We start from the raw sequence: 11,801 nt of genomic DNA, 5'->3' as shown, positions 1-11,801 counted from the left end.
ATTTAATTTTTCAATATAACTGCAATCAAAATACAGAAATTGAGATTTTAATTATGCCTTATAAAAATTAAAGTTTTCAAATCATTAATAAATTGATGGTCGTTGAAAGTCAATGGTGGGAGTTGTGTAAATTGCTCGACGTATGTTTTGGGCACTAATCTCAAATCGCAAAAAACGAGTCAAGTCTTCTGTGGTTTAATTTAATTTAAAAGCGTTATTCGAATTTTCTTTATTTTTAATCAAACTCATGACTTGGTCCCCGATTGGTGTGTTTCACGGTGGGGACAAACGCATTCTCTCTTTTCGTTCTATTTTGAAAAGTTCTTCCCCATTACTCACTCTGTTCCCATTCACCACTCACACCACTCCTTTCTTTCTCTGTTCCTTTCTGATGCGACTTACATGTTATCACATTGGGATGATAAAGAAAAATGTTTTTTTAACCATTTCTTTTATAATAATTTATTTGATAGTTTGTGATCGGTTATAAATATACGAATTAATAAAATTGTGATATGTAATTTATTATAAAAAAATTATTAATATAACATATCATACTCCAAATGAAAAAGAGCACCAATCAGACATAAACCAAAGAAAAATAAATGTTTACAACTTGCACAAGACTTTAACACTGTCATCACATCAAAGTTCTACAACACACTTTATTAAGCAAGGGGTCTCAACTAGCTACCCAAACAGATGGTGCTTCTGAGGCCTCAAGATCAGCTAGTACATACACATAAACATTATCTTAACAACATCTCATCTCATGTCACATCTCACTACATATCTCACAAAGGAACAACCTCTGTTATGAAACTAAAAACATTAGACTCTCAAACCAACATTAAACATAGTCAAACAATGAAAATGTGTCAACGATAGTACACTACACTTAACTTAATCTGATCGCTCTTACTCAACACAGCAACGATACATGAAGTATTTCTCCATTTGGCGTCCACATTCAGCGCACACAACCTTCTGGGGTATGCCACCAGTGCTCCCAGGAAGGATCAAACGGTTGCAGTGATGTGGGGGTTTGTTTTGGTTGAGGTAATCGTTCATGGCTTTCACCACACCATCTTCCTCGATTCTAGGCCCCCACTTTTCGAAGTCCTGCAAGCATTTCAAAAAACTGTCACCTTTGGCTCTGGCCATATCAGTGGCGCCCATGCAGAAAATCGCCCACCCTCGATCACTGCCGTCGAAGCTCAGCACAGTCATCACTTCGCTCATGATCTCGTCGTTTTCCACCGTCCTTCCGTGCTGCAACTTGGAGTACAGCATGCTCTCCAAACGGGTCCAGAAGAACCAAATGGAGGTCACGTTGGGCCAAAAGTAACTGAACTTTCTCGTAGTGAACGTTTTTATCATCTTCTGCATCCGCTCCTTCGCGTTGCTCTTTCCCACGTACGCCATCTCCAGCTGGAACTTCCCAGCTTTTGCCACACTCAATGCTGTTGCTGTGAATTTCTCAATCCACTCCAGGTCTTCACCTCCATACAGACATACCAGTTTTCCTTCTGCCATCTGTAAACACAAATTTCATCTGTCAGTATAAAAAGTTTACAACTCATCAATTTGGAGTTAAAGTCAGAGACTAAAGTTACCCTCCATTATAAATACAGAGACTAAATTAATAGTTTGTCTAATTTGGATAAATTTCTTCTTTTAACCGTGCTAATCAGAGTTCTTATCTTGTAAAATTTCATGCGTGTCTACAAGTTTCAGTTTCGCACTTAGTCAGAAATGTTCTGTTTTAGTTTAGATATATGACTGCAAATAATGCAATTCACATTTTAAGAAAACAATTTATTATGTTAATTTTCATGGATCTTGTTAAAATATCCTTATAGTTATACTGTATAGTTGTAGTTATATATCCACTAGTGTATTTGCGTTTTGACAATATTACTGCAAAAAGTAGTTGATACTTGTATGGTTTAGCGATAAATAGTTTGGGAAGAAAAAGTATAACAACAGTGGGAAATAAAATAAATGGGCAGAGGATCTTGTTACCCATTCTAAAACTGTAGGATCAATGCCATCAACAAGCAGTTCAAGGCTCCAAATCTCTTGCTTCCACAGTGATTCTTCTTTCTCACTAGTGAAGGGGAAGGCCAAATTGCCCCAAATCCATATCATATGGACTGCATTAGGGGAGGACAATCTGCCTTGTGGATCAAGGGCCACTAGAATAGCTGTCTTTGAGAAATTCCACACTTCTTTGATGTACTTAACTGCTGATGGTTCAATGATGAAAGGATCACAGACACTGTACCATGGCATCAATGACTGCAAATACTCAAACTTCTGTTTGTTCACCTCATTCCAGATCCCTTTGTCCACAACTGGGATCCAAACCATCTCATAGTGTGTGTCACCCCTCGCTCGTGCATCTTTGTACAAATTATCAAGTACCAGGATCTCTTCTTGTGAAAGATCAAGGTCTGATATGAGCAGCAACACATGTTTCCTCCTTAGTACTTCCAGACTAACCTGTTTGTCAACAAATCAATCTTCTTAACCATGGTTCCAAATGAGATTTATTTAGCATAAGGGCTACATGTTACTAAAAATATCAAAGTACCCTTGATTTTGTAGTTCCATCCAAGAGTGGAAGGATATCATCCTTTGCATATATCAATGCTCTGACAATTTTCATGTTGTCTATATGGACTGTCTCGAAAAGACGAATCAGATTATGGAATGCCTCTATATGCCTCTTGTCATCTGCACCAGGTTAAGGATATTCATTTGTCAAATGTGCCTCATTCCAGATATATTTTATCCTTTTATATACTTAATGAAACTCTCAAACATCACATCAATTCAAAACCCTTTAAATTAGTCCAAGGCTATATGAAATTATTTAACTTGTTGAGTATAACTGTACCCACCTATATATTGGTAGCAAAGAACCAGTTGGCTCTTGAGGTGCTCATGAATACTAGTAACTTTGTGAGCAAGACTAGATAACTCCCATGCCTCAGTGGTTGATGAAATTGACCTGCAATCAACAAAATTGGGGTCACTGATATTTCCAAAAAATGAAAATTGATTTAAGGTGAACGATGGAAAGGAAGTATGCTTACTCATTTCTTGTGCCTATGAGACTAGCAATTTGAGAGGCACAAGCCACAATACTTCTGATGACCCAGTAGGAAGCAATAGGAATGTGAGTACTGGCAACAGACATGGGAGGTGTGTCCTCTGAAATGTAGTCAGATGGAAGCTCCTTGAATTCAACGATGCAGGTGGTTACATCCATTGCAGCCTTCACGAGCCTAATGAGTGCTTCAAAATGGGGTTTCAATGACATGAAATTCTCAGCAATATCTGGCAGTTGCTTAAGAAGGGCCACAGACTTGGCAAGAGTATTTTCAGCACTCAACTGAGCAACAAGCCAAAACTCTCCAAAAATAACAGCAAAGGCTGCTAATGTTAGCACAACTTTCGCATGCCATGCATAGCTAGACATGTAACCCAGTAACACCATTGTTGATGAATGCGCATCTCCACCTCCCGAACACTTGCATGATAGCTGCCAATGTATTCAGGAATTGCTCTTTAATTACATATATCTAGGTGAATTTAGACAGTCAAAGTACAGTGACATGTAGGACAGAACCAGAAAAGAAGTTTAGTCTTAAAACTAACGAATTTTCAACTTTGCATGTTTCTAAGAACTTTCATAAATTTATAATAAAAATATATTTATCCTATTTTATTTATTGTTAGGTTCAAAGCTCTACGAATAAAGAAAAGATAGAGAATGTGATACACATTCTTAGGCAAAGATGAGTATGTATATACATACATATATTTCAAATAATCTGGTTAAGTATCAGTCTAAGTCAATTTCCATAAACAAATTATTAGGAACAAATGTGATTGTGTATGAGAGAGACTTGTAAACATTGGACATATAATTTTGTTTGTTCAAGAGGATGCAAAACTGAGGGGTAAATAAGAAGGTTGATTCATATATCAATTCACTGTCATAAGAATGAAAGAAAAGTATATTCTATGCAAAATGGGAAAAGGAATAACTGTCTTTTTAAGTGCAACACATCATTGGATGGTAGTTTGAGGAAACATGGGAACACACTGTATCCTTGGTAACAGTGTCAGGTAACTTTTATAAAAGTTAAGAAGATTTTCAGATGAAAACAACCTCACACGAAATTTTGTTTATGATGTAAGCCAGCGAGTCAAGCATGTCAAATTCAGCCAGAGCAGCAGTCATCTCCAATGCATCTTGGTCTCTTTTCACCTGTCAAAAAGCCACATATAATAATAATAATAATAATAATAATAATAATAATAATAATGATAATAATAATGATAATAACAAGAACAAATAAATAAAATAAGGAGTTAACTGAACATGTATCACATGCATGCAAAGTGGCAGAACGTAAACATGGTAGCATAAAAGGTAAGTCTTACTTCATAACCCTCAACAGTGCGAGCAATGAACCGAAGGAGAATTTCGTCGACGATTTGTAGAATAGGTTTGACATCAATTTCACGGCCATCTGGGGCATGTGTGGTCTGAACCTGCTTGGTCATGGCACTGTCATCAGAAGTGGAGAACATGCGTCGCTCCTTCCTTTGGGACATTTTTGGAGTAGCTGTTAGCTGGCGACTACTCATGTTGCTGAAATGGTTTCAGATATGAGAAGACACAGTGGGAGGGAAACAGGTTTTGGCTTGAGTATACGTGGTTGTACTAATAACATATATATAGCAACATGAAGAAGAATAAAGCTTTGTTGAACATGTACCTTGCTTGCAAGAGGGTATTAAAAAAGCTAAAGCGATTCATCTGTTCCCTATTCATCAGGATAAGAATAAACCTCATTTAATTATCTGTGGTGGCCCCTGCTCTCTTATTTTTACCTTAAATGCTTTATTTTATTACACTTAGACACACAGCTTGTTTATTTTCTGACATCATTGATGCCATGTCACTAGCCTTACCTCATTAATTTCATTATTAAAAGCCACATTTGAATGGTTTTATCTATTGGAAATAGTATTATGACATGTCATCCAAGTAACTTTTGTAACAGTAATTTTATAGGACTTATTCTCCAAGTAACTTTTGTAACAGTAAGCATTTTTGGACTGAGTAACTTTTATGACACTGTCAGAGATTATTGATGTTGTTGTTTTTGTTTATTATCGCAAAAAAAATATATAAATTTACATTTTTATAATTATTTTATTTTTATATTCTATGTTAAATGAATGGAAAAATACGTCATGATTTCATTATTTATTATTGAATGTGTTAAATAAGTTTTTGAGTAGTTTAAGATACGAGACACATTCTAATGCTAATTTAAAATATTATTTAACAAATAAACTAAATTAATGTTTTTGTTAAAAGAAGTATAATTATTTATTTCTAAAGTTTAAAAGTAAAAATATATCAAAATTTAAAATTGAAACGAATTTTAGTTTCGTGGAAATTAAAAACATATATTTCTATTATTTAAAAACCAATTTTGTATAGTTTTTTTCTATTAGAAACAGTGTTAAGTAAAAAGGTATAATTTTGATTAACATTTATGTATATGGATAAATTTTTTTTAAGAAAAAATATAATAAGTTGTGTACTAGAAAAACGGCAAGATGATGTAATATTTTTAAAACACGACTTTAAAGTGAAATTGTGTTTTCACAACAGGACTCATTAGAATAGAAATAATGTATTAAACACACGATATTTACTCTTTTATTTATTTGTTTTTTTAGCAAAAATCTATGAATTAGAAACAACTTCATTCTTCTCGTTTTTTTATTTCGTATATTTTTTATTTCAAACAAGCATGCTCTGCACTTTAATTTTTTAATTAATAAATTATATTTTAAATAATAAAATATTATCATATATTGTAAATATGATTAGAAGATTTTAAATTTTAGTAATCAAAATATTAAAAATATTTCAAAATAGAAAATATTTTCACATTTTTAAAAATAATATTGAGATGTACATTTTTAATAAATACATTTTACATATATAATTTTAGTAATTAAATTATCTCAAAATTCCAAAATAAAAATTATCTTGATATAAAATTAAAGAAAAAAGAATATCAAGTTTTAAAGAGTAAAAGAAATTAAAAATATTATTTTCAACGCATTAATTAAATTATTAAAAAATATATCATTATATAAATATTTAAGAAAACATAACAAATTTTAAAAATTAATTAATCAAATTAATTAAAAAATTAAAGAAATCATACTTTTCAAACCCGATTTTAAACGAATAATGAAGAATCCGAACTTTTAGTTTTTAAAAGTCGTCTTGTCGACACACGATTTCTATTTACTATTTCTTTTATAGAAATCGTGTTTCTTACATACGATTTCTTCTATATTTTTTGCTTCCTCGTGTTTTTTCTTTACATTTTTATGTATTTTATTTCAGTTTTTAGAGGTCGTGATTACCACATAATTTCTCTTTTCACTTTCACATTATTTTTTAAAATTTTATAGTTTTTAGTTTTTTTTTTAAATTTATGCAAATATATTTTTTTATTTTTAAATTGTTTTTTAATAATTTAATCAATCAATTTTTAAAATTTTTTACATGTTATTTAAATTTTTATACAATCATATATTTTTAATAACTTAATCAACGCATTAAAAATAATACTTTTAAATTTTTGTACTCCCTAAATATATATTTTTTTAATATTTCGATGAATGAATTAAAATTAAAATTAAATTTTTTTAATAATATTTTAAAAAATATATGATAATATTTCATTATTTAAATTTTAATTAATTAATTAAAAATAATTAAAATACAGAATATGCTTGTATGAAATAAAAAATCAAATTTTTAATATAAAAAATTTAAAACTTTCATTCTAAGAAATGTGCATTACTTCCTGGGAGAAGAAACATCTTAACTTAACTTAAAGTACTACATGGAAGAGAAGAGTTTTCTTTTGTCCCTATAAAAGTAACTAGATTATTTGGTAAAAGTATTGTAGTGGTAAACTTATTCTCGACTTCAATGTAACGAAGTTGATCTCTGATATCATAATAAGAAATTGAATAATGATACTTTTGATAATATTTTTTGATAACATTTTAATATCATTTATGTGTCATTTTATGATTGGTCTATGTTAGTGTTTATAATTATTATTGTTGATTCTAGAGTAATTTTGGACCAATCACAGAATGACACATAGATGATGTTAAAATATTATCAAAATAATGTTGTCAAAGTATCATTATCTTAAAAAATTTAATAATAATCTCACTTTCATATCTTCAATTGGTTCAACCATTTATCATAAGCTATTCAGCCGAAGAAGTGTGTAGTCATATATGTCTATTTTATTATATATTTAGCAATTTAATTTCTTTTATATATTTGCAAAAAATATTTTGACAATCCCATTTTTTTTAGATTCGCCTCTGAATTTAAACGTTTACTTACTAAGGATTACAATTAGTCAAAGAGAGAGAAGAAGAAGCAAGTTTACAGATTTAGTAAATCATATGTGTCTTAGTTCTTTCTATAAATATTACTAATAAGGAAAAGGAGTTAGATTGATAAAGCAGAAAACAACTTGTCAAACAAACAATGTTCGGATTTTTTCCAACCAAACCAATTACTTCCATTGTCGCTCGTTATTATTTTATTATTATCATTATTATTATTGTACCGTACGATACCTGAGTCCACTAAACGGTCGACAAATAACCCAACCGACCGTCCACTAGACTTTCTTATGTTCGTATCACTTACAGTTTGATGTCGACTACTTGGTGATCGACAATTAGACAATAATGTAGTCGACTAAACGATCGACACATAACTTAACCGACCATTCACTGGGCTTTCTTACGTTAGCATCATTTAGATGTCGACCACTTGGTGATCGACAACTAAACAGTGATGTCGTGATAAAGTGCTCGCACGACAGTTAGCATAGTTACATCATACATAGGACGCTCGACATATAATGAGCGACGTCTCAAACTTAAACGGCGTAGCGGTTAGAGGTTACCAATTACGAATATCGGTCAATGCCATAAATCACGGGAATAACTGACCCAGTACCAAACACGATCTAGCAGTTATAACTTTCAGATAGTCAACTTCGGTAACCACCCGAACTTTCAGGTAAACAGTTTGTTTTACTGTTTTAAATACACAAAGCACACCAGAAAAAAGGTACGTTTTTCCCCTTAGAGAAATTAAGAAATAGAAATTATTCTTCTTCTTAATCATATTGGACTGAAAAGATTGAGTAATTCCCTTTTTGACTTGAGCGTCGGAGTGCCTTTGCAGGTACCCAGCCCCTTTTCCCATCAAAGAGCATAGCACAAGAAGGAAGATATCGCAGTAGCGGCATCACAGGAAGGAGCAGCTGAGGTTTGTTAGGTTCATATCTCGGTTTCCAAATCCATACTGAAACATTTTGGCGCCCACCGCGGGGCCCGAGATTTGATATCCCAACGACGACCACCGGAGCTATGGAAGACTTCAACACTCGTAATTTGATCCAACAGCTACAGACACAGATCGAGGCACAAGCACAAACTATAAGGGAACAACAAGAACTCCAGCGCAAGTAGGCGGAGGAGCTGGCGGCACTGAGGGCGCAACACCCACCGCCAGAGTTGTCAGCCTCAAATCGGCATGACAATAATGAAGGGAGCCACCATGGAGGACCGTCTGACCCTTTTGGCGGGGGGAGGAAGGGGCCTACTTCCATACGCCTCTCCAACCTGCTCCCATTCACGGAGGCCATCATGCAAGCGCATATGCCAGATAAACCTTCCCCAGCGTTAGAACGCTACGATGGCTCCGCCGATCCCGATAACCACCTGTGCAACTTTATAGACGCCATGGCATTCTACACAGACAACGACCCCATCATTTGCAGAGCTTTCTCCTTATCCCTTAAGGATGAGGCCTTGGAGTGGTTCCACACTCTTCCACGGAATTCCGTAGATTGTTTCGCGACAATCGAAACTTTATTCCGCAAACAATACGCGACCAACAGAAGACCGGAGATGACTACTGTCGAGCTTGTGAATACTAAGCAGGAGAAGGATGAAACCCTGAAGGCTTTCATGCAACGGTACAACGAGACGGCCCGACGTGTGAAAGATATCAATCACACCTTCATCATCAGCAATCTACCTTCGTGCTTAAGGCCGGGGTATTTTGCGGAACAGTTATATGCTGACTCGCCAGCATCTATGGAAGAACTGCAATCCACAATGTAAAGAAAACCGCTAAGCGATCGACCAACGACTATAAATCAGACCGACAGCCCCGAAAAGAGTCCGGGTAGACGTCTAAGTACGATCGCTACGCAACCCTTAACGCACCGCGAGCAAAGGTGCTTGAGGAGGCTTTGCATGCCGAACTCTTAAGTGTACGACGAAGAGCTACACCGAAGAACGCGGATAGCAGCAAGGCCTGCCGCCTCCACACGAACCATGGGCATGACACAGAATAATGCAACATGGTGAAGGACGAGCTGGAGCGACTCATCCGAACAGGATACCTCCAGAACTACGTTAAGGACAGAATCCCCACCAGAGCCACAACTCCTCACCGTAAGGATCCCTCCAAACGAAGCCCCGAGGGATCGCCTCCCAGGGATGACCGACGCCGCAGGCGATCGGGCAGCCAACCCCGACGGACGGAGAGAGAACGTTCAGTCCGAGGTCGAATCGACACCACATCGGGTGGTTTCGCCGGGGGAGAGTGTCATCCTCCGCCAGCAAACGACATCTAAGACAATTAAAATCGGTACACATGGTCGATCGACAGCCTCGGTCGATTCCTGATATTACCTTCACCAATGCAGATTTCCACGCGCCCGACCCTGATCACGATGACCCCATGGTCATCACGGCCGAAATAGCTCGATACGACGTCAGCAAGGTACTCGTCGATCAAGGAAGTTCGGTCAACATCCTGTATTGGTCCACCTTCAAAAAGATGGATTTATCCGAGGACCTCATTGCTCCATTCAATGAGCAAATTGTAGGATTTTCGGGGGAAAGAGTCGACACCCGGGGGTACCTCGACTTACGAACGCGTCTTGGAACGGGTCGGGAGGCACCGGAACTTAGAATCCGCTTTCTGTTGGTCGAGGCCAATACATCATACAACGCCTTGTTAGGGCGACCTTGTTTAAACGCATTTGGAGCCATTGTGTCTACCCCTCACCTGGCCATGAAGTTTCCAACGGAAAGGGGCACTATTTGCACCGTGAGAGCGGATCAGCGAACGGCTCGACAATGTTATGTTGCCGGGCTTAAAGTCACCCCTTTTGTACCAACCAAAAGGGCGAGAGGACCCGAAACAGCGGCGATCGACTTGGACCCTCGCACTAACATTGACGAACGTCTCCATCCACAAGGCGATGTCAAATTCCTTTCATTGGCAGCAGACCCGTCCAAAACCACCACCATTGGTGGGGACCTCGCTTTGAAGGATGAACAGGATCTGGGACATATGCTCCGAACCAACGCAGATCTGTTTGCGTGGACGGCCTTCGATATGCCAGGAATCCACCCCGGAATCATGGCCCATAAGTTATCCATCTTCAGATAGGCACGCCCCGTCGCGCAAAAGAAGCGACGGTTTGGAGAAGAAAAGCGCAATGCCATTCAGGTCGAGGTCGAGAAGCTGATGAACGCCCAGTTCATCAGAGAGTTAAATTATACTACGTGGTTGTCAAACGTAGTCATGGTCAAGAAGTCGAACGGCCAGTGGAGAATGTGTGTCGACTTCACCGACCTCAACAAAGCGTGCCCCAAAGATTCGTATCCCTTGCCTAGCATCGATAGGTTGGTAGATGGGGCTTCCGGCCATGTTGTACTCAGCTTCCTCGACGCATACTCGGGATACAACCAAATCCCAATGTACGCACCTGATCAGAGCAAGACAGCTTTCATTACCGAGCGTGCCAATTATTGTTATGAAGTAATGCCGTTCGGCTTGAAAAATGTCGGGGCTACATACCAACGCCTCATGGATAAAGTTTTCCATCGTCAGATAGGCCGATGTATGGATGTTTACGTCGACGACATGGTCATTAGAAGCCATTCTATGGAGCAGCATTTACAAGATTTAAAGGAGGTGTTTGACCAAATCAGAAGGTACAACATGCGCCTTAATCCTTCCAAATGTACCTTCGGAGTCCCTGCGGGTAAGTTTTTGGGTTTCATGCTTACTCGTCGAGGCATCGAAGCCAACCCAGATAAGTGCAAAGCCGTACTCGACATGGCAGCCCCAACAACCCTTAGGGAGATACAACGTCTAGTTGGTAGGCTCACAGCCCTCTCTCGCTTCATTCCAAAGCTAGCCGAACACATCAAACCCATCCTGAAGAACATGAAGAAGGGCATCACACGACACTGGGATGATGATTGTGAAACAGCATTCAACACTGTCAAGCACATTCTCACTAGCCCTCCAATTATGGCTAGACCGGACGCTGGGTCCGACTTACAGTTGTATATCGTAGCGTCCCACCAAGCCGTCAGTGCTGCCTTGATACAAGAAGCACCCTCCCTCAAGTTAATATACTTCATCAGCCGCACACTGCAAGGGGCGGAAGAAAGATATTCTCGAATTGAGAAAATCGCGCTGGCCTTAATCACAGCTTCGCGTCGACTCCGACCGTATTTCCAGAGCCACCAGGTAGTGGTCCGTACCGATCATCCGATCGCCAAGATCCTCCGCAAGCCCGACTTAGCAGGACGGATGGTTTCTTGGTCAGTGGAGC

At 37.5% G+C, this 11,801-nt stretch overlaps 1 protein-coding gene across 1 annotated transcript; it reads right to left on the bottom strand.

The window, feature by feature from the left end:
• Positions 1-587: 587 nt before the first annotated feature.
• LOC124829839 (protein SIEVE ELEMENT OCCLUSION B-like) lies at positions 588-4,715 on the bottom strand. Its single transcript, XM_047303416.2, has 7 exons — positions 4,459-4,715; positions 4,184-4,282; positions 3,102-3,550; positions 2,907-3,016; positions 2,597-2,739; positions 2,026-2,505; positions 588-1,536 (listed from the first exon to the last, which is right to left on the bottom strand). Exons 1-7 carry the CDS (start codon positions 4,663-4,665, stop codon positions 919-921), a joined length of 2,106 nt encoding a protein of 701 aa, XP_047159372.2. The 5' UTR covers positions 4,666-4,715; the 3' UTR covers positions 588-918.
• Between the last annotated feature and the right edge of the window lie 7,086 nt (positions 4,716-11,801).

Source organism: Vigna umbellata, chromosome 2 (genome assembly GCF_029865625.1).
Source record: "Vigna umbellata cultivar VRB3 chromosome 2, Vumbellata_1.0, whole genome shotgun sequence".
Lineage (NCBI taxonomy): Eukaryota > Viridiplantae > Streptophyta > Magnoliopsida > Fabales > Fabaceae > Vigna > Vigna umbellata.
The sequence above is the reverse complement of the archived record's forward strand: the minus strand, read 5'-3'. Positions and strand labels throughout refer to the sequence as shown.